Source organism: Vespa mandarinia, chromosome 2 (genome assembly GCF_050613455.1).
Source record: "Vespa mandarinia isolate Hongniang chromosome 2, ASM5061345v1, whole genome shotgun sequence".
Lineage (NCBI taxonomy): Eukaryota > Metazoa > Arthropoda > Insecta > Hymenoptera > Vespidae > Vespa > Vespa mandarinia.
In genome coordinates, this window is record NC_140811.1 from 10,138,797 (window position 1) to 10,161,172 (window position 22,376).

Below are 22,376 nucleotides of genomic sequence, written 5' to 3' on the forward strand. Positions count from 1 at the left end.
GAAGGGGAGCTAGGCAAAAGTGCACGCTCGTGGTCATGCATCCGGACATAACGAAGCGCTACCTCTCGAGGTCGAGAGGTCGTATTTTACGTTTGTCGTTCTAAATTGGGTCTAGAAAGACGTTTTGTACTCTTCGTATGCATCCTACTGAATCTTTTTAAGAGCAATGTCCCACGACGGCACACGCGCGCCTAGAGGACAAATAAATGGCTGGAAAGGAGGTTGTTGTTGGATCGAAACTCGTCGCTTCTTTTCTTTTCCTTTTCTTTACTTTTCTTTCTCTTTCTCTCTCTCTCTCTCTCTCCTCCTTTCTTTATTTCTTTCCATCACGCATTAAAGTCCACGTCCAGCAATAGCAAAAACTATTATACTCCGACGATAGGTATGCGCCTGAGTAAGCGTTTTCTAGGACAACGATGGATAGCACTATACAAAACGGTCGTTAGCCTTTTAGATATGCGAAGCCGGTGGTGGATTTATTGGCTCAAATAAATCGTCTTTCTGGGAATCGTCTTTTGTAGAAAAATTCATAGCTCGAGTATATTTATTTCTACAAAAATCGATCGAAAATTTTTAGAGATCAATTTTTATTAGATCTGTTTATATTAGATCAGATGTATTTTATCTTGTAGCTTTTGCTCGACGAAAAACGAAAGTTCTGTATTACGGCAGGCAAGTTTCTTGCAATTTACTCGACAGAATCAGAGTTTAGCTCGATGATGACAAATACGGTTAGGAGCGTGTTTTTCTTGAAACAGAGAACGTTTAGAAGAGGGAAAGGGCCGTCGTCGACAGTCGTACTGAATATCGATCGAGGAGAAGAGGAATCTTCAGCGAGTAACGAACGCATACCAAAGAAAAAAGGTGAATGTCACGCCTCGTTACGTTCTCCTCGTTGGACGGATCGCGAAGGACTACGAGGAAAAAGACATGGAATTACTTCGAAAGCAAGAGGAGACTTTCATTTGCGGCGAATCTTCATGGATCGTAGGATGCCGCAGTTTATTATTTTGTTTCGTGAAAAACTTTATTTAAATTGTCCAACTTTATTAGAATCATTTGTATATGTGAAACAAAAATAAGAAAATAGGAAACAAATTTGTTTGAAAAGTAATACCACAGACGGATAAACGTAAGATGCCTTTCTTAGAGTTTCTTTAACTGAGTTTCTTCGCGTTTGCGATGCAAATGTCCATCTTATTATACCAGGAGAGTCATAAAGTTCACAAACGGAGGAACAAACATCTTTACTTCTATCTAAATCACGTTATGCGTTCTCACGTCACGATTAATTTCCACGAGTAATTCGCATTCTCTGACTAGGTTATTAGATTTTCTAGATACATATATATATATATATATATATATATATATATACATATGTATATATGTGCACGTTTCGCTGTCCTACGACTTCTCTAATTTAGATAAAAGATCGGTTTTTATTTGCTTTCTTTTCGCGTGACCGAATTCCCGAGTATGTTCTCGAATCTGCCAAGCATTTCACGAAAATGTAGGGAAAGTCATTTGATTTCCTATTCCCGTTCGCAAATAAAATATTACAAAGGTATGATAATGATTTCTATAAAATTGTGAGGCACGGCCGATCGTTTGTTATAATAAATAGAAGAAACTGGTTTCATGAGGAACGTTTCAATAATCCTTACGGTGAAGAAAACCAAGGTGATTCTCGGACATCTTGAACTTAATCGCGCCACGGGCTTTCGAAATGTCGACGATCTTCGGCCCAGACCGTTGCTTCTTCCGTAGTTTTCGACATTGTAAAGGAGGTAAGGTAAGAGCTCGATGTCGCCGAGAGCGAAGCTTTTATTCTACGTTTCAACATAATTGATGTCGGCACGCCTAATTGCTCCTTCACCGGTTGCCTAATTGGTACCATACCGAACTCGCCTTCCTTTTTTCTTTTTTTCTCTTACTACCTTCTAGAGGATTTTTTCTCTCTCATTTCTTCTTCTACATATTTTCCTCATAACTCTACATACTTTTTCTACACATATGTACACCTATGTGAAATTTAGAAAACCAAGAGGAAAATTGATTCCGTTTGACCGATTACTTTCTAAAAGAAAAATTCAATTCGATATCTCACGAAGCCCAGATGTTAACACGAAGTGCGTAAGGATGGTAAATTCATGGGAAGTGAAGAATTTATTCAACTCTAATGAGTACCTATGTAATGGCAATTCTCCGGGAGAAAAGTGAGTGACGTGTGACGTTCACTGGTTTTCTCGGACGACAGTAAGGAGAGAAGTTTTCTCTTTGTCGATACTTTACTGATGTCCCTTCGATTCGTAAAATTGGAAGATAGTTGTAGGGTGGGTCGTCGTATCGCCCAAGGCGACATTCGCTCTCGTGGAGCGAGGGTTCACGATTTCAGAGTCACGAAGAAGCAAAAAAAAAAGAAGGAGAGTAGGATAAAGAGAATGAGGAGAGGGCTTGAGACTGGTGTCGTGAGAGCAAGTGAATGAGCCTGCGTATATAAGTTTGTATGTCGAGAAAGAGACAGAGAGTAAATCGGAGATGAAAAGCGAGAAGGAAAGAAAAAGAAAGAAAGAGAAAGAGAGACAGACAGAATCGAACACCCAATGCTTGACCCAGTTGTAAATAGGTGACTGGCCTCGTTACCGGTGTAATGTCTCGCATCCATCATTTTCTGATGAATCTTTTGAGGGAGAAACGACACCACCTGCGACAATTAACAACGGTTATATTGCTAAACAGCTCATTTTTTAATAAAAGTAAAATACAATATTATAGTCTGAAGAAGCCATAATATTGTATTTTATTCTATCTAACGATTTTAATCAATGAATGAATGCACGAACATTGGACTTTTTTTTGACCGGAAGAGTATTGCCGTCCTCGATAAGGATTCTTGGATCTACTCATACAGAAAAGCCGCAGATGAAAAAGGGTGAAAGTCGTCGACTCGAAACAATGCAGGTCAACAATGTTATTTAATGAAACTCATATTTGATAGAATATAAATATAATCATAGATTCGTTTTTACGATACGTATGATATACCGTGAATGAGATGATTGATATGGATGTGTATGTAAAGAATACGTGCATAGCAAGAAATGTGGCTACGTGTTCTCCAATTAATTACAACGGTCGGTCGGTCCGTTAAGCCGTGTGAAAGATCGCACGAGAGCATAGCTTGTTTGCGTCTACGTCGAATCGTTGAGATTGTCCTCGTATCGTTGAATAAAGCTTGGAAGTAGGTAAGTGTCCCGGTGGATCGGAGGAAAATAACCAGCCGGATGAATAGAAATACGACTTTTTCGCACACAAGTGCACTAGTATAATGCCCAAGAAAAATATTTATAAAAAAATCGAATTGCAATTAGTATCTATATAATATGCCGCATATAATTTTGATATGTTTTATTATAAAATTCTTATGTATATTTTCATAGAAATCGTAGAAATGTATATGTAGAGAATCAATTGATTAATACAGACATGCATGTGTTGAAAGTAATGTATAGCCATTTTGAATTTTTTTTTTCTCTCTACTTTCTGTGTCTCCACTTGCGACAAGAGAACTTGCCAAAATAAGGATGGAGGGTAGGGTATTAGAGCTCTTGGTGGTGGAGTCGAAAGATTATCGAAGGTGGGCCGGTTGGTGGGAGATCGACGAAAGAATCGTGTTGCATCGCGTGGAATCGAGGGAAGGAAGAAGGAACAAGGAGGAAAAGGAGGTAAGATCGGTAAGGTGATGTGGAGAGGGGAAGAAACGAGAGAGCGTATTCGAGAGAGGAAGGCGAACTCCTGATGGCCCGAACCGTGGCCCCACGATGGTTCTCCCCTTTCGTGTGCGATACTTCGGTATAAAAGCAAAGGAACCTCTTTTAGACATAACACACGAGACAGGATCGGCGCTACTTGGAGGAACATCTTTCATTCTCCTTATGTTCATCGCCACGAGGCTCTGAGAGGAAAAAGAAGAAGAAGAAGAAGAAGAAGAAAAAGAAGAAGAAAAAGAAGAAGAAAAAGAAGAAGAAAACGAATAAAAAAAAAGAAGAAAAAAAAAGAAGAAAAAAGAAAAAAAAGAAAAAAGAAGAAAAAAAAGGAGAAAAAAGAAAAAGAAGAAGAGGAAGAAGAAGGAGAAGGAGAAGAAGAAGGAGAAGAAAGAGAAGGAGAAGAAGAGGATCTTTCCTTTAGGCGGAATCAATCCGCTCCGAAATTTCGGTTCCGTCCCGAAATCTAGTCGGTACAATTGAAGAAAACTCGATAAAATAATATGGAGAGCAAATTAGTGACAATATTGTGCTTTCTTTTGGCGTGTCAGAGTATGGCGCTGCCTACAAGCGAGAAGACAACCGGAAGTGAGAATGATCTAATGGCGACGATATACAATGACTGTCTTAAGAAAGAATCAATAAGTTGCATAAAGTACAAGGTCTTCGCTTACGTCGACAAGATGCTGGCTGATAAGGAGGATATCATGTTATCGGAGGGCATCACGGTCGTAAAGACGTCCAACGCGGAAGAAGGAGCACCGAGGTCTGTTCGAGTATTATCGTGACGTTCATTCGTTTAACTATGAAGCATATTACGAAGTGATTAATTCGAGAATTCCGAGTTCAATGAACTTGAGATCGATCTTAACCGTTATCGTCTTCTTTTCTTCGCAGATCGATCGAATCGACGGATCTGGATACTCTCCTGTTCGACAGGCTCGGTAGGTTCTTGAGGACACATTCGGTCAAGGTTGATCTAAAGGGTAGCGATATTTTGGGCATCATGGAGTCTACTGGTCGAAGTCTCGAAGATTACAGTGACAATGCTGTGGAGGGTCGCGGTAAAAAAAGTGAGTAGACTCTTTTGTTAAACACATTTTATAGATCTACTATACTGGATGAGATCGAACGCATTTTCCATCTTTCTCTCTCTTTTTCTCTCGTGATATTTATAGTTTTGACGATGATAAACCGCAGTCTTAAAATGTTCATCATAAATATTATTATCCTAAGGTCTAAGTGACTAAAATGAAATAGTCGAGTAAGAATTGTTTAATGCGAGCGTATAATTATCCTTTTACTTGTAAGAATCTTGTAATCGGAAATTGGAAATAACCAGTGTCAACCGCGTTACGCGAAGATCTTTCAGGCTTCTTCGTTGACTCGCGAGTCGAAAGATCGAAGAAGAAAGGAGGGAGTTGATACCGGTCGTAGACGTTGACCCACTGAGAAACTGGTTCCGCTTCCCCTTGAAGCAACTCGATATAATAAAGAGAGAAGGGAGATTGGGAGTTGTTTGGGGGACCAGATATGAGTTAGATGTAGTTGAGAGGGAGAAGAGAATATTTTTGACATACTTTTTCGTCAGACCGTTCTTCTTGACTTCATCTTCGCTTATTTTTTTATGTTCTTTCTTTGTTATATTTTGGCGAAGAATTAACTTAAAGTTACGAGAAACTCAGTGACCTTGATTCGCGTGATCTTTGACCGATGTACACCGTAAGTTCAAGATTTCTACGTCTTCTGTTCTCAAAGACCAGATAGATAAGATCATTAGGGATCGTGAGAGAGCATCTTCTTTGGGAAGAAGTTACTCAAAATAATATTTACGGCTTAATTTACGACAGTTCGTGGGCATAACAGTACTGACAATCTAGTTGATTGTTTGATGGAACGATTACATGAAAAGAGTAGTACGAAAATATATGCTCGGTGCTCGGAAAGTAGGCTCGTCTTTAGCAAACAATATGTTGTTCGATATGTTGTTCCGCTTTGAGCGCCGAATTAAATTTATCGGATATAGTCTATTTAAATCATATTTTTTAAAGTACTGTGTCCTTTTTTTATTAAAAATTCGTAAAATGAATGAGATCCATGAACTCGTTAAAATGTAATCCTTAAAATAACGATAAAATATATTTTTCAGAGAAAGCGCAGAAAATCCTTGGGCCAATTCTCATGGCAATGGCTTTCAAAGCTGCGGCTCTGTTGCCTCTTGCACTCGGTGCAATAGCTTTGATCGCAGGTAAAGCTCTTCTAGTCGGTAAAATCGCTCTTGTGATCTCTGCTATAATCGGTCTGAAGAAGCTGCTAAGCTCGCAACAGAAACACGTGACGTACGAAGTAGTAGCGCATCCCCATCATAGCAACAGCCACATCGTCAGTCACGATGATGGTGGACATGGTGGATACGGTGGTGGTGGTGGAGCCGTTGACTACGGTGGTTACTCGGGTAGCAGTGGACATGGATGGGCTAGGAGTCTTCCACAAGACGCTCATGAAATGGCTTATCGTGCTCACCAACCTCAACCACATGCTTGAATCTCTTCGGAGAAAATTTCCTTCCTTTTTTCTTTTCTATCATTTTTTTATTTCTATATGACTTTTTCAGGGATTCGATTTTTGCCACAAATATTTGCCATTCCTTTAATTATCCTTCTTCATCTCGATCTCTTTTATTTAATAATTTCTTTACTCTCTCCCTTTCCTATACTGTCCGTTTTTATTTTTCTCTTATCTTATTGTCACTTTCCTTCTTTCTTTACTTAACTTCTTTTATTTAGCTTTCCTAAACTTTTCATAGATCGATTTCGCAACGTGTTACTCTTGATATACCTCGAAAACGGAATGACCATTTCCGTTAAAATCAGGATCTTAAGAAAAACACGAGAAAGCATTTCCTTTTTTTTTCTCCTACAATATCTTTTTCTTTCTCATATCTTAAATCATTTTGCGTACCGTTCGCTACGACGATCGGTGACCAGTATCGTCATGAAATACTCATTACATGTAATATGTATAACGTTAGCCGAAGATCGTTATTTATTATTATACGTTACTTATATTATTAATATCAGAAAAAATATTTATTTATTAATACAATTGTTCGAGAATAATGATGATATGATGATAATATGATGTTGATAATGATGATTATGATGATTCTCTCTTTTGTAATAAAAAAAAAGGAAAACACGTATTTTTTCTTGAAAAAATAAAAAGAAAAACAAAAAGAAAATGTATAATAATAAGATGGGGAGAGGATGTATACGATTGCTCCGTTTTTGTAAGAGTGATCGATTATCCATCGTAAAGTGTTACTATTTATACGTGCTATGCCTTTTCGAGGTCACAGCTAACGATTGGCAGGAGATTCCATTTGAAGGCATTTACCTGCATTTCCCTTAAATTTTTTTCAGTCTTAGAGAATTTTCAGGAATAAATAGGTAGGTATGTGGTTGATTATAGTTCAATACTAATGAATGTATGAGTTGGTTTCATGAGTTTGGTTTTGCATACAATGAACGCGATCACAAAGCGAATTTGCATTGCCTAGTAAGTTATGGTTAAAAGAATTATTTACATTTCTTCTTTTGTATGTAGTACGAATTTCTCTTAGCTTTTTTATTTAAAACTTTTCCACGAAAGAAAGTAACGATAAGTGTAAAAACGAATGAAAGGAAAAAGAATCGTATCCAATTCCTTATTCAATAAGGATGTGTTATTACGTACGCTATGCTAATTGACCTAAATTTCGAACGTTTTATTTTTCTCGCAAAATATACGCGTGTCATAAAAGATAGAATTAAAAGAAATATATAGAAATATATAGAAATATATATATATATATATATATATATATATCTCGTGATGCTCGCTTTCGCCAAGCGCAGGAGAGATCGTTTTCACGCAATAGCCTACGAGAAATCGATAATACATCGAAGTTCCGTTTGCGATGTCTGCGAAGGAACAAGAAGAGGGAAAATAATGTAGACCTTGCTCTCTTATTACCACGTCAAAAATTATACAGCTTCTACGGATGTAAAATGTAAACTTTTTTACGTACGTAGAATGTTTTTGATGCTCGAGCGAGTTCATGAACTTGGCTATTAACTCGAGAGTCTCTTCTCTTTCCTCTTCTACCATGCATCGATACGTATCTTTGTTAACGTGTGTTGAGCGTTTTCACTTGGTACGACCCAGTTTCACAATTCGCATGCTCACTCGCGCGCATCACAACAGAACAGAGACACAGATGCGAGAGAGGAAGAGGACGAGAAGAAATAGATTAAAATGCTCGAGAGAAGCGTAACGACGCGTATACGTGTGCCTCGTTAATTAATATAAAGACTCGTTTCAAAATACGGCAATTACTCGACAATATTGTACTTTGTCTTCCTTTAACATCCTTTTTGCATATCTGCTTTTCATACAAAGAGTTCCTCCTACATCCGTTTAGCTAGCAACGTTTATCGAATTTTCTGGATGCATGCACGAATGCGATAGTTAACAAGCGTGACAAAGTATTTCTCTCTTTAGTCAAGCTTCTACGGGACTCATGAATATTTTTTTGTCTCGTTTCTGCACCGCAGAAAATTTTTGCAATCGAAATCGAAATCAATAGATCTATGTCAGAGATCGTACTAAGCGAGAAACGAATTCTAAATCGTATTCAAGTCTACTTTCCTTTAATTGTTTTCAAGTTTTATTTTTTCACGGGAAACGGAACACGGAGATCAGGAACTCTCTAAAAGGATTACCGAGCAATAGATTTTCTCCTTTCATTTTCATTCCTTTTGACGAAGTGTTGGATTCGACTCGGCGAAGAAAAAGAGATAAGGGAAAAAGAATTGGCTAGTGCGATGGTTGAAGTTTTGGTGATTATTCGTAAAGCGAATCGAAATCGGCAAATAATAAAAGAATTGAAGTGATAGAAGTTTACGAGCGGTTCGGTCGGTCAGCGTGGAGAGTAGAAAGAAGAAGATCGGTTAAATCATGCATGACAAAAGCAAAGGCTAGAACAGATTCTGTTAGGGACAGTAATACTCGGCCCAGAGTTCCCCAACCCTCTATGATCACTTTGTTAGAAGAGCAAAAGAGCAGTTCCGGTGCAACGAGCAGCTATGAAAATGGTATTGCGTACGATAGTGGTAAGTCTGTACGGGTCTAGGATTGAAAGTGGGGAGAATATCGCCGAGTACGGAGGTGCACCTGACCAGATATATAGAGCTAGGGCAGGGCTTCCGTTACGTACAGTCCACGTAGTGTGTGCTCTCAAGATAGACACGCATCTCAGTGTGATAGGCGAGTAAACAGGCTGTCAGTGCTAAGTTAAGAAGTTTTAAGAGACATTGCACTCATTAGCAGGATAAACAGAAGGTGGAAAGAAGTGGGGAGAAAAAGAGAGAGAGGGAGGATCGATCCTTTAGTTTCGATTTTGTGCGGTCGAAATTTCAAAAAAGCGAAAGAAGGTATGCATGTTTTATTTACATTTATTTACATTTATCCAATGCCGGTTCTAAAGAATTCAGCAATTGTTTTTTGATCGATTGGAGAGTCTCACGAAGGGATTTAACTCAGATTGATTTTGATGTCTTCTATTCTTTGGGAAATATCTATTACTCGATCGTTAATGGTAGCTTTGTTATTGCAGTTGGTATAAAAAAAGTCAGTAGAAAATGAAAAACATTGCGCAGAGACGAGCTGTCCTATTCTGTCTTGGCCTCCTCCTCCTCACGAACATGGCAAGGTCGGTCAAGGCGAACCCAACATCCAACTTCGTCGAGGAAGATACGGCTAGATCTAGCATGAACAGCTTCTTTAACGAGATGCGATACGTCTATCAGATTTATAAGGAGTGTTCCGAAGAAGAGGTCAACGTCAGTCCTTGCTTGAAATTGAGGCTTCTTTCAGCTATGGATAGGGTTTCGAGGAGCGCGCAGCTTGATGTCGCCGACGGTGTGACTTTTCTGAGGGAAGGATCAGTTAATGAGCAAGAAGAAGTATCAAAATCCTTGCAAGAAATCGAAGCTAATTTGCCTAGAGCTTTGAATGACAAGGAAGAGGCTTTAAACGGCATGATTTTCGATAGGATAGTCAAGTTTATTCAAAGTCATACATTGAAACTAAAACTGCCGAACGTCGAGGAACTTCAGCGAAGTTTCAGTGAAGAAGGTAGGAATCAAGACATGTGATTCGTGATTTTTCTTTTACACAAGATGATTTTTCTTATCATAGGTCGAAGGAAAAAGAATAAAATGAGCGGACTTCTGGCAATTCCTATGTTGATCGGTGGAACTCTGGTACCTTTAGCTCTTGGTGCTCTGGCTCTCTTGGCCGGTAAAGCATTGATCGTCAGTAAACTAGCTCTCGTCTTAGCATCAATCATCGGTCTAAAGAAACTTGTATCTAGTGGACACGAGCACGGACACGAGGTTGTGCAAGTAGCAGCAGGAGGACATGGATCCAGCGGCTGGGCGAGGTCAAATCATGAACTCGCATATTCTGCATATAAACCATCATCGACATAAATTTAGCGTGATTGATCTAATTTATAATCCATGCATTTCTTTTTGATATTTATCTTCAAACATCCCTCCTCTGTATTACATCCTTTTATATATACCGAAACCTATCTCTTTTTTCATTTTCTTATCTTTTTTCCTCCATTTTCTTTTCATATTTTCATCAATCATCATTACCATTCGCGAATATTTATTGTATCGCATGTGATCACGACGATCTTTTTCGTCGCACTCGAGTAAACACAACATGTATATTTATAGAGAAATGAATAAATTAATTAAATTAAAATGAAGATTAATGCAGCAATGCGTCCTTGAGAAGAATTTCAAGATCCTTGTGTTCATATATGCCTCTTTGCGATATGTCAAAATTCAGAAAGATTTTGTATGTCTTGATCGATACGCTTGCGATTTGGGTAAAGTTAACGGAAATCTATAATGTTTTGAGAAAGAAAGAAAAAGAGAGAGAGAGAGAGAGAGAGAGAGAAGGGATATGAAAGAATCGGAGCCTGACGACGATAATATTTTCGGGTCATCGTTTCATGCCAATAATCCCAAACGAACGAATAATCGATCGGTTGAAAAGAAATTTCGAAGGAAAGCATTTTCCCAAAGATTGTAGAGACATCGATGCAGGACATACGAAAGAAGATTTCCGTCTCTGAGAGGTTTGACCGTCGTTTGAGAAAACGCTGAAGAAGGTTGAGAAGCAAGAGAAAGAGAAAGAGAGAGAGCGAGAGAGAGAGAACGAGAGAGAGAGAGAGAGAGAGAGAGAGAGAGAGAGAGAGAGAGAGATAACTCATTACCTACATACAAGTTACGCGACCGGCCGGCAAAGTCGCGGCAAAGCGGACGCACAAAACGCGCACTTTACGCGCGTCTCTACATCCGTCCACGCATGCACGCATACAGACGAAAACGTAAGACAGCAACGCACAGCCGAGAAGTAAACCAGGCCGAGCAGGCCGCGCGCGTCCAGCTTGGTCAGCATCCGTGGCGGGTTGTCTTTTCAAGGTGCGCCTAACACTCTCTACCATCGTCAAGAAAAAGTTGGAGGCCTCGCTCTGCCCTTCTCCCTCTTTCTCAACTTTATGAAACTCTCTCTTTCTCTCTCTTTCTCGATCTCACTTAAGGTTCATCGATCTTCAAACGTTCTTTCTGGCCGACCAGTCCCGTTTCGAAGTAGTGCTGTCTTCGGATTTTTTCCTTCTTCGCATACTGCAGCCCTTCTCGTTCCATCTTCGAAAGTCGCTCCGACTTCTTCTTGAACCTTTTAAACGTTTCTTTCTTCAGTGAAACTTCACGATGTTGCGGTCATTCGTATAATCGTTTCCTTAATAGCCAGCTGAGCCATGTAAAATATATATGCTATGACTAAGTGTCGATTATACTTATTTGCGATAGTCAATTAGTAAAAAGATCTTTTAATTTCTTTATTCTAATTCTTAGTCGATGGAGTTGAATGTGCTTCTTTCTATTATTGAAATGTTTCCATTTAAAAGAGTGGCAAAGTTTCATGAATCCTTATGACTAATAAAATAATATTCATGAGATGTTGTACGTATTGAAAAATGTGTCAGTGTGTAATAAATGATATGCTAGTCTCCTGAAATCTTTTGTAAAATATAATAAATGTTGGTAACGTGTACATGGATTTTTTTTTAAAGAAATGGATGTATGTTATGTTTATCTGTTCTAATTATTGTAAAAAGCATCAGCTTCAAATATTAAAACGCAAATATTAATTCTTTTATTTCGAAATGTCACATTTTTTCCAAGCATATCTTACTATTCTTATTATAGTCATTCATATATATTCGTGTACGCCTACCTTGCTTCTTTTCGTTCACTGCATAGCGTCGTCGTAAAACGCGAAAGTTCTTCCTTCACTTAGAGATGAAAGACAACAAGAAAACGAAGGAAAGAAGAAGAAGGAAAGAAGAATATATGGAGTGGGACAGAGAGAGAAGAGAAAGACGAAGGAGATACGAGGCGGAGGCCTCGCTTCGCGGGGGCCTTGACCTGACCTCGATCCTCTCGAGTTCACTCTCACCGACGTCGTCGAGAGGAAAGTGTTCCATTACCGGGCGTGCACAGTGAGTATTCAGCTCTGGACGGACATTTTCGAGATTAGCTTTATGTCATTTGATTATTTTGTGATTAACTATCGATAGGAATACGATTATTAATTTCACTGAGATTGGATACTATGAAAAAAATATTCAATTCTAGTGTAATTACAATCTTAACAATCATGTAACAACAATAGATACAATTATTTATTATTCTTACTATCTGACTCAACACATGCCTAGTGTCAAATTGTCAGAAAGTAAGATTAAAATAATTGAAAATTTAATTGTACGATATCCTAAGCCATTTAATTTCTATTTTATATTAAATAATAATAGTAAAAGTTCAGAGTTTTGAATATGATCTAAATATTAAAAAATAAGTAAATGACAAAAAATACAAGTTACACGAATAAATCCCTCACATACTAGTTTTAATTTTGTGCTTAGACATGATGCTTAGACACAAAGCCTAGAGAAAGTCAGTAATCCTGGGATTGGATTTTTTCCTACATTATATTTGCATTCGTTATTAGGTGGATTACTTATTAGACTTCGTCAATTTCAATTCCATTGATTAGAGTGACTATTTTTAGGATAGAAACAAAGAAGAAGGAAGAGGAAGGTGAAAAAGCCTTCGAGGTCATGGGCAAGAAGCGGGCGCGGCTCTCATTCTCGAAGAGGTCTTTGGCGTGGTCCCAACTTGCATGTGTGTGTGCGCGCACGCTACATTCCATGAAAAACCGTTAAACGTTTCGCGTGACAGCCACTGGAATACATTAATTTCAAACGAGTATTATCGACTCCGAATTTGTGTCTTCCGAAAAGAAGATACTAAATTTGTCCTTCGTGAAACGATCTATTGAGCTGTCCCATCGACGAATTATATGTCTCTCGACGAAAGAATTGGTATACTAGTTAAAGTGGAGGGAGGAAATATTGAGGAGTGTTGAGATCTTTACTTGTTCAATCACGAATTACAGTTATCAGAAAAATCCATTTTGTTATTTTAATGTGCTCTTTATTTGATGACCCACCTACAACTCAGATTTTTATTTTAAAAATCGGATTTATTGTACAACCACGAATTCTTCTAGCCTAACTTAGCTTGAATTTAAAATTAGATTCTTTACATCGATTGAGATTCATTAGGCAAGAGCAATCACTTCGAGCAGAACTCATCGATATCATTTCAAAGATAAGTCACCGTCTGACGCAACCTGATCTACAGATGTACAAAACTAAATGGGATGGTTGATGGAAAGATACTTTCTCGTATGCTCCGGCACGTGTTATCTATCCTATCCATAGAAAATCATCAGCAGCGTCATACTCAGCTATACGAATTTTTTGCCATGAAGAAGCTTTCTTATGTAGCATTCGACGATTTTCTCTTCTGCAAAGAAAACGGAATGAGAGCGCTGTGGCTGCACTCTTGGCGACTTATTCCAGCAGAGTTTTACTTTGTTCAAATAGCCGGGTAAAAGGAGCGTTTGTCCATTCAATTTCAGGAATATCGCTTAGAAAGCGTTCGATGATTTTGTTTTCAAACTCTCTTAAGCTGGAATCCCGAAGTGAGTTCTGATCGAATTATTCGAATTCTGTATCATTTTCATCAAGAATAGAAACGTAATAAACAGAGCTGTTGTAAATGTCACTTTAAACTGGTTTATCTATTTCGAATATGAAAATACAATATTTCTCCATAAGTCGTATAATTGAGAATTGAATATCCAATGACATGAGAAGCCTTATCGGAAATGCCTAAAGAGGGCCGACCCGTATTCAACGTCCATATCGTTTCAATATCTTTTGGTGGCTTTGATCTGCCGTTGCATCGTCTCCTTCTTTAAGATTCGATGAGACATGTCGAGTTGGGAAAGAAAAAAGATGAAGAATAAATTCGATGATGCGTGGGCACGTGTTTTTTCCGCTTCCCCTTTCTTTCTCTCTCTCTTTTTATCTTATTCACAGGTTTCTCTTCTGTGGGCCATACTAAGAGAGATGTGTGCAAGGCACCCGTTGTATACACAAACGAGGAGCTAAGTGAGTATGTACACTGCAAGTGTGTAAAGACAAAGATGAAAAAGAGAAGGAAGATTCAGAGGAAGAAGAAGACGAAGAAGAAGAAGAAGAGCATTGATGGAAGAGCTAACCACTCATGAAGGTGCGTCAAAAGAGAGGCGAGTAGACGAGAAGACGAAGAGGACGTTCGTTCGAGAGCGCCTCGAGGAGAATCAATAGCTCGAATGGGTTGTAAAGTCGACGGTGGCAGCGGAAGCACCGATGGCGGTGGCAGTGGCGGCAGGGGGGGTCCTCGGTGGGGGCCATCAAAATTTCAAAGACGTACGCGGACCCCTTTCGCGACGAGGATAAAAGGCAGCAATCGTGATTCTTTCGGGCAGTGTCGATACGATCGCCGTAGTCGTTCGAACATCGAGCAGCTTCCGGGTGGAGATATACACGTATAGTATCAATAATAATAACATCGAACTAGAGGACCATCGATAAGAAAGGAAAGAGAAAACGAATCGCGACTACTTCTGGTGTTTTTTTGTAATTACCGGTTAAGAAGAAGAAAAAGAAAAACAGACAAAATGTCGAGGATTTTCGGATTCATTATTGTTGGAGCGTTCCTGACGGCTGCTTATGGTGCTCCAACAACTCAAGAGGTCATACAGAGTCCTTCGATTCTTGAAGAGGCTCTTGACATTTATGCTTCTTGCTCGGGTGAATCGGATCTTTCCGTCTGTCTGAAGTTGAAGGCTTTACGTTTCGTCGACAGAGTAGCTAGGGCAGCTGATATCAATGTCATCGATGGATTCAGGATCGTCCAAACTGAGGAAGCCAAGAGCAACAGGTAACGATCAAGAGAATCCGACGGTTTCGGTGGTCTTCAGTGGAATGTAAAAAGATCTCACTGAGATTAATAGCGTTACACGAGACGAATCGGAGGATTACTATAATTTTATATTTCCTATTGTTAAAAAACTGATAAATCCATTTAGTATTAATATTTTATTAAAAATGTACGCTTTTTCAGCCGTACCGATAACGCAAGGTCATTTAATGATATCGAAAGTTCCCTGCCGAGTGAAGTTGAAGCTAAGGAAGCTGCGATCGATCAAGCTATTGTAGACAGGGCAGCCAGATTCCTTTCGACCCATACTGTAGAACTCAGTCTTCCAGAAGAATTCTCTCGTTCTTTGGACGAAGGTAATGGTTATCGGATTATTTTTTTTAATAGCTTAAGACGCATCCACCGAATGATATCTTTCTTTTGCAGCTCGTGGAAAGAAGAAGAAGATCGTGAAATCTCTATTGCCGATCTTGCTTCTCGTTAAAGCAAAAGCAGCTATTCTGATCCCGCTTGCTCTCGGTGCCCTAGCTTTGCTTGCTTTCAAAGCCCTTGTCATTGGCAAGATCGCCCTGATTATTAGTGCTATTATTGGACTTCAAAAACTTCTAGCTAGCAAGAATCAAAGCTACGAGGTTGTCGCTCATCCGGTTCACAGCCATGCTCACTATGAGGCCGATCACGGTGACCATCATGGCTGGGCAAGATCCGCTGGATCCGATCTCGCCTACAGCGCGTACAAGCCATCCGAATAGTTTTTTTAAAAGGACATCAAAAGTCTCCACTGCATCTAACTCATCTACCTTCGTACAAAGGACGATCGTCGCTACGTACTTAGCGAAATCGTCGAAAGGGTTGCCTCGGCTGTGCTCTCCACCCTTCCACTTATTCTCGACGATCATCGTCGAAACGCTTCTCCAAACATTTGACTCACACGGACGGATAGACGTTCCTTCGACAACGAGATTTTTACGTTTTCTCTCTTTTCTCCTCTATCTTTTTTTTTACTAGACTTTACACCGATACTTGTGACGTGACGTGGACGATCTATAAAAACAAAGACTAAATCGTTTAAACATTGTTAAATCGGTGCTAAAAGAGACTTCGCCGTTTTAGGTTTTTTCTCGACAAGTGCCGTGAGATAGTGTATCGATAATTTCGAGCAAAATGACCAAAAAACAAAAGAGACAGAGAGAGAGAGAGAGAGAGAGAGAGAAAGAGAAAGAGAGAGAGAGAGAGAGAGAGAGAGAAAGAAAGAAAGAAAGAAAGAAAGAAGAAGACGCAGTAACGAGATAGCAAGATACAAATGATTTCGAAGAGTACGGACTCTATCTCGTTTACGTAAGAATAATGGTGTTGGCCGTCATCATTTCGTTGCGCGAATACCATTCATAGGTAACTGTTTGGAGGAAGATCATAAGGAGCGACGTCGACTCTTCCTGATGTCTTCGTTGAACGCTATTCTACTCTTAGTCAGTACTCACGCGGACTCATCAGTTTTATCCAATGATTATTTATACACCGACAATGCGTCGGGATCCTCATGTAACTCTCTCTCTTATTGCATTATTTATAAATAAATTATTTTATACAACGGAATCATAACCATTATTGACTTCCCTTCATTCGATTTTATTCGCCAATATAAATATTTGTATCTTTCGTCGTTTCTTTTTTTCTTTTTATTTCTGATTGTAAGAATTCCATGATTTCTACGTTCGATAATTGTCGTCGTATCGAATCCGGCGTTGAAAACGTTTTTGTTGATTCATCTAACAAAATAACGAGTTCATCCATTTCTTATTATTCACGTTTGAATGAAACGTGCTCCTTTTCAGGCGTATTCGGTGTATCTGAGGCATGCAAGTCGGGCGAACAAAATATAAACGAAGTATACTTTCGCTGCCTATAAGAATACACCAAGTGAAACCGATTGTTTTGTCGTATAAAAACGCCCTTTCCCCTGATGGCTATATAGATTGGTGATCTCACCCGTTAGATAGACAGTATTGTATGTGAACCCGACGAAATTTCATTCATTCTTTTCTTTGTGAATTTCTTCGCGAATACCAGTTAGAGTTTTATAATTGGTGCTACCAGGATTTCATACGTTTAATAGCGAAATTAGCCTAGATACCCCAAACATCCACGGTGAAAAAAAACTTTTATTATATATTATATTCTTGTTCCTCTTTTGTCGGAGAAGAAAAACTTTCGTTGTCTTCCAATACGATTCTAATATCGTTGACTTTCTCTTGAATAACGGGAAAAAAGAGAAGAAAAAGAATGAAGAGTCATCTTTGCAATGTCTACCTACTCGTTCTCGTGTCAATGGGAATTACAGTCATCATGGAGCCGAAAAAAGATTTGGGGATGAGTAATAAGAATTCGTTAAATTTTAACGAGGTCTTTGACACGTGCCTCTCGAAAAAAGGATACGGTATCTTTGAATGTGCGAATCATGCTACAGTCGGTGTTCTTCGGACATTTAACGAGCAAGACGAGCTGAATTTGGATGTCTTCGCTTGGAGAGAGCTGGTGGTTACGAGCGAGAATTGGTCGATCTCGATTACAACTCGAGGAGCTTTGAGAACGTGATAATGGCCGCTGTGAGACTTATAGAACGCAGAGGCATGAAGTGGGACTTGGATTATTTATATCCGGGATTTCAAATGCGCGTTGGTCCGATACTAAATGCAAACGGGGTTTTAGAATTTGTATTGAACGAAAGACCATCATCGTACGTCAACAGGCAATCCGGAACAGGTTGGTTTGAAATGCAATTCGCATGTAAAATGTGTCCGAGTTTTGGATCATCGGGTTACGCTTATAATTCATCTATCGTCGATATTATCAATGATTTATCAATACAATTTACGGTCTTGTAATATTTAAAAGAAAATCGATAGAGTTAAAAGAGGATATCCTATAAATATAGAGGATATTCTATAAATATAGAGGATATCCTAGTTAAAAGAGGATAGCATATAGAAATTAAATTAATTAGTAGGAATATACAAGTTTCTGAACACTCTAGTTGTATGGAAACTTAATTCTTAATATCTTTTAGCATGGACATGAACCCCGTTTCTTCTTGAGGTTCGAATCTTGGCTAACTTAACAGCTGCTTTCGAGAACTACCTGCAGCAGGCAGCACGGTCAAGGCCACCGAGTCGTACCATACTCAAACGAGTTTCTCCTTTTCAGGAAGGCAGCTAACCAGACACCTGCTGCCCTTCCTCCTGGAGTTCAAGTTCAATTTCGTGTCCCTCATACCGCTATTATTTAGTGTGCTGCTGATCATTTCGAAGAAGGCCGTGCTGTTGACGAAAGTAGGACTCTTCATAAGTGGTTTTCTCGGTTGGACTTCTATATACAATGTTCCTCAAATTCGTCACTTTTTAATGGATTCACCCAATATGATCATCTTTATAAAAATCAAATAAAAAATAATGGACCTTTTTACGATCATTATTATAATCTCAATTTTCAATATCGAACTTATCGTGTATTGTTAAATATCGAATTTACTTCATATGATCGATATGTTGTGATTGATGTTTATGACGGTAGCGATCAGATGGATCAAAGTACATGAGCTAGTAAAAATTTTGCCTGGACAAAAAGTTCATTGATTAGAAAGCAGATTTGCTTCCTTTTATCTTTTTTACATGGCACACCTTCGTACAATTCAGTAGTGAGGATGTACGTTATATTTTACGCGATGGAAGAATGCACAATGTAATATCCTTGCTGTTTGACTGCACAAGTAAACGAACGCTTGTATCGCAAAACTACTGATCGTTACCCGCTAAAGTCTGTGCATAATAGACGTGGGTAAGTGGGTAACTGTTCTACCTGTGCTCTTGTTTTTGCGTAAATATATACGTCGAACGATAGGAAAGAACTTCTTTTATCGTAGTTCCGTTTAGCATTAATTTTCTGAAACTTTACCGATAAGATGATACACATATTTAGATATTATACATTCATAAATATTCTATATATAAATGTCAAATAATTTGAAATTGTATATTCTAATATAAATATTATATTAAATTAATAAAATTTGCTTTTAATGTCCCTTAATAAGACCTTATTTTTTCAGTTATCTGAGAAAAAGAAAAATACATCGTATACTGATACGAATGGGAATAATATAATCCTGTTAAAAAGAATATTGTTCTACGATTAATTGAGAACTTCTCATTTTGCCATAGGAGGTTTGATAGCAATCGATCTAGTTACACGATTTTCGTTACGACTTTAGTGTTGCTTTCACAAGGATCTTTGTAGGCCAATAGCAAGGATTTTTTTGAAAAAATCCTCGCGTTTTCGTTTGCAGAAAACGTTAATCCCATTTTATTATTGCTCCATTCTTTCTTTTAATCGTTTAACTGTACCTCTTCTTCTTCGACAGGAAGTCGCGTCAGGATTCCCCAGATTGCTTTCCCGGAAACGCTTTTATACGAGAAAGAGTGACAAGCATACGATTATCGTAAGCTTTTAACAGAGTCCACGAAACGTGATGTTCCAAAAGAGTGATCCCCGTTAATTTTGTTAAACCCTGTAGACAGTCATTGATAAGATGTTACCACTTACATTTTTAATTCCAATATCATTCAAATATAACGGAGTTCTAGAAACTTTTTCTCTATTGATGATTTTCAGAATCGGTCGAGCGAAATAATGATTTTATTCTCACAAACAAAAGATAATTATTCCAATATATAATTACGGCCAAGTGAATAATAAAGGAAATAAGTCAATAGTTATAGAACGATGAACTTAATGTTTTAAAAAGAGTCAGGAATATGATGACGGCGATCATATATAAGTGCGTATAATTGTTATGATCGTTTCTTGAATGTAGCATATTACGGCAAATAATTGTTGTCGGATTAACAGTAATTCTGATTAATAAAATTAACAAATTTGATAGTATCAAGATACTTTATTGTTATTTTTCTCAGTATGTTTTTATTTTTACTTTGGCTGTATAAAACTTTTACTCACTCATTTTGAAAAATTCAAATAATTGTAAAATAATATTTATATGTTTGTTGTTGTATCGCTACGAAATTCGGCCTGTATAAGTTATGAATAAACAATAGCACGACTTTTGTTCAAATGACAACAAATTATAGTAAAAAAGGCTGATAATTGTCGAAAAAAGCCAGAAATGTTATTTATATTGAGAAAAAAAAGGAAGAGCACGTTTAGGTCGAATTGCTGTACTCTTCCGTAAAGTTTTAAGGCTTCGTTTGGTAAGAAGGTCGGAGGGATACTTACTTACGGGGCTGTACTAGAGATCGCTCTGCTTCAAGGGGTTCTCCTCCCGAGATGGGCGAGGCGTTAAACAGCGCGTGGATCGCGTACAACGATTCGTAAAAAGGAATCAAGTTGGCTTTGGTAGGAGAGACGGAAATCTACATAGAACGCTTATATATAAGTCCTAGAGCGTGGAGATCGCGTAGATTAGTCCTCCTTAGGTATAGAAGAAAGGACGTTGTTGAGCAGACGAAAGAAGAAGACACAAAGTTTCCTCGCATTTGTAGAAGCGTTAGATTAATCGTGAGATATTTTTAGTGATTAAAATGAAGAGGAATTGTTTTGTTAATTTCACCATTTTTGCCCTGTACTTGGTGACAATTTGTCACATAGTGATTGGAAAGAACGAGTATACAAAACTCTTCGAGAAGTGTACTAACGAAAAGAATAGTTTTAATTGTTTGAAGAGGCGTGCGTTAGAGATATTTGATTCTGCCATTGACGATGATTCGGTTTACGTCCTGAACGATTTCATCTCAATCGGAAGAGATCCTACATCCTTGGCTAGGAGTAATAAGGGTATGAAGATACATAATATCACGGAAAAGAGTCTCGACGAGCAGCTGGATAATAAATTTCATGAGTATCTGTCATCGAGGAATATACGCCTGACGATACCTGGAAACACCTTTGAAGGTATTCAAAATAACTTGATAATTTCTGTGTTGGTCGTAATTTTTTCATTTCTTTCAATGCAATGGTCGTTTCGTAATAACATTTAACAAATTAATTAAAGTTATAAACAAATGTTTTAAAAAGTATGCATTAGTAAAAATCATGTGTTTGTTCGTACAGGTAGAAGAAAGAAAGATAAAGGATATGGAGGAATATTGATGGCTGGTTTAGCTATGGCAGGTAATACGATTATTAGATATCAATTATTTGATTAACTAATATATTTAACATGATTAATTAAATAAATTGAAAATAATTTTTGTAGGAATGTTAGCTCAGCTTGCTTATGGAAAGATCGCATTCCTTGCTGGTACTGCATTGTTAACTGCGAAAATAGCATTGGTTCTTAGTGCGATAATTGGTTTGAAGAAATTAGTATCGAGCGGAGGTAGTGGAGGACATGAAGTGATTTATGCAACGGCTTCGGAACACCATGGTGGTTATGGCGGTGGTTACAGTGGTGGCTGGCAGAGAGCTCTGGAAGGAATTCCTCCAAGTTGATATTTTAAACGACCAATTTGTTATAAAACGATCTACTTACCGTTTATATCGACATGTTCACGTTATAAAAACAGTTCGTTCGTTTTAAAATGATTATAAAGAACAATACCTTTGTGCATTTCTTTCTTTACATGTTTTTAATTAAGCATATGAATTTCACCTGTAAATACTTGGTAGTAATAAGTACAATTTAACATGTATTTAATTATTTATGTATTTATTTGTAAAATGCGTTTATATGTTGATTTAATAGGACCACTTACTTCATTTAAAGCGTAATATTTTAAGTTTTTTGAATAAGATGGTCTATAGTTTCTAAAAATCTTTTCTCGATTTTGTAAAATAAAAATAAATTTATTAACCGAAAAAGAAATATGTTTTCATCTTCCTGATAAATGGAACTTTTTTGTGAGAATTTTAATGCATTTTTTAATTACAAGTTAATACTATAAAACATCTATATGTAGCAACTTTTTTGAATTCATTGTTTATGAAATTATATTCTGCATATCTTTCCTCTTTCAACAATTTTTCCGCTCTTTAATTCCTTTATTCGCTATTTTTCTCTCTGAGGAAGTATAAAAAGAAGATAAGTAATTACACCGTAACGCATATAATTAAGGTAATAACATTTTAATTTATGTAA

General features: G+C 37.8%; 4 protein-coding genes and 1 pseudogene across 5 annotated transcripts; all 5 read left to right on the forward strand.

Annotated features, from left to right (window-relative positions):
• Positions 1 to 4,114: 4,114 nt before the first annotated feature.
• LOC118444910 (uncharacterized) lies at positions 4,115 to 7,574 on the forward strand. Its single transcript, XM_035873692.2, has 3 exons — positions 4,115 to 4,533; positions 4,665 to 4,840; positions 5,917 to 7,574. Exons 1-3 carry the CDS (start codon positions 4,271 to 4,273, stop codon positions 6,309 to 6,311), a joined length of 834 nt encoding a protein of 277 aa, XP_035729585.1. The 5' UTR covers positions 4,115 to 4,270; the 3' UTR covers positions 6,312 to 7,574.
• Positions 7,575 to 8,931: 1,357 nt separating this feature from the next.
• LOC146873205 (uncharacterized) lies at positions 8,932 to 10,581 on the forward strand. Of its 2 annotated transcripts, XM_085655032.1 has the most exons (4): positions 8,932 to 9,241; positions 9,424 to 9,944; positions 10,008 to 10,109; positions 10,183 to 10,581. In XM_085655032.1, exons 2-4 carry the CDS (start codon positions 9,449 to 9,451, stop codon positions 10,215 to 10,217), a joined length of 633 nt encoding a protein of 210 aa, XP_085511158.1. In that variant the 5' UTR covers positions 8,932 to 9,241; positions 9,424 to 9,448; the 3' UTR covers positions 10,218 to 10,581. The 2 variants fall into 2 exon arrangements, with proteins under 2 accessions (XP_085511158.1, XP_085511157.1); XM_085655031.1 differs by having other exon boundaries at positions 8,942 to 9,241; positions 10,008 to 10,577.
• A 4,038-nt stretch (positions 10,582 to 14,619) lies between these two features.
• On the forward strand, positions 14,620 to 16,814 carry Osi9 (DUF1676 domain-containing protein Osi9). Its single transcript, XM_035867578.2, has 3 exons — positions 14,620 to 15,226; positions 15,410 to 15,582; positions 15,653 to 16,814. The coding sequence occupies exons 1-3, from the start codon at positions 14,964 to 14,966 to the stop codon at positions 15,976 to 15,978; spliced, it is 762 nt and encodes a 253-aa protein (XP_035723471.2). The 5' UTR covers positions 14,620 to 14,963; the 3' UTR covers positions 15,979 to 16,814.
• Positions 16,815 to 17,509: 695 nt separating this feature from the next.
• LOC146873206 (uncharacterized) lies at positions 17,510 to 18,968 on the forward strand (annotated as a pseudogene).
• A 1,742-nt stretch (positions 18,969 to 20,710) lies between these two features.
• On the forward strand, positions 20,711 to 21,990 carry LOC118442218 (uncharacterized). Its single transcript, XM_035867566.2, has 3 exons — positions 20,711 to 21,190; positions 21,350 to 21,409; positions 21,495 to 21,990. Exons 1-3 carry the CDS (start codon positions 20,821 to 20,823, stop codon positions 21,728 to 21,730), a joined length of 666 nt encoding a protein of 221 aa, XP_035723459.1. The 5' UTR covers positions 20,711 to 20,820; the 3' UTR covers positions 21,731 to 21,990.
• The last annotated feature ends 386 nt before the right edge of the window (positions 21,991 to 22,376 follow it).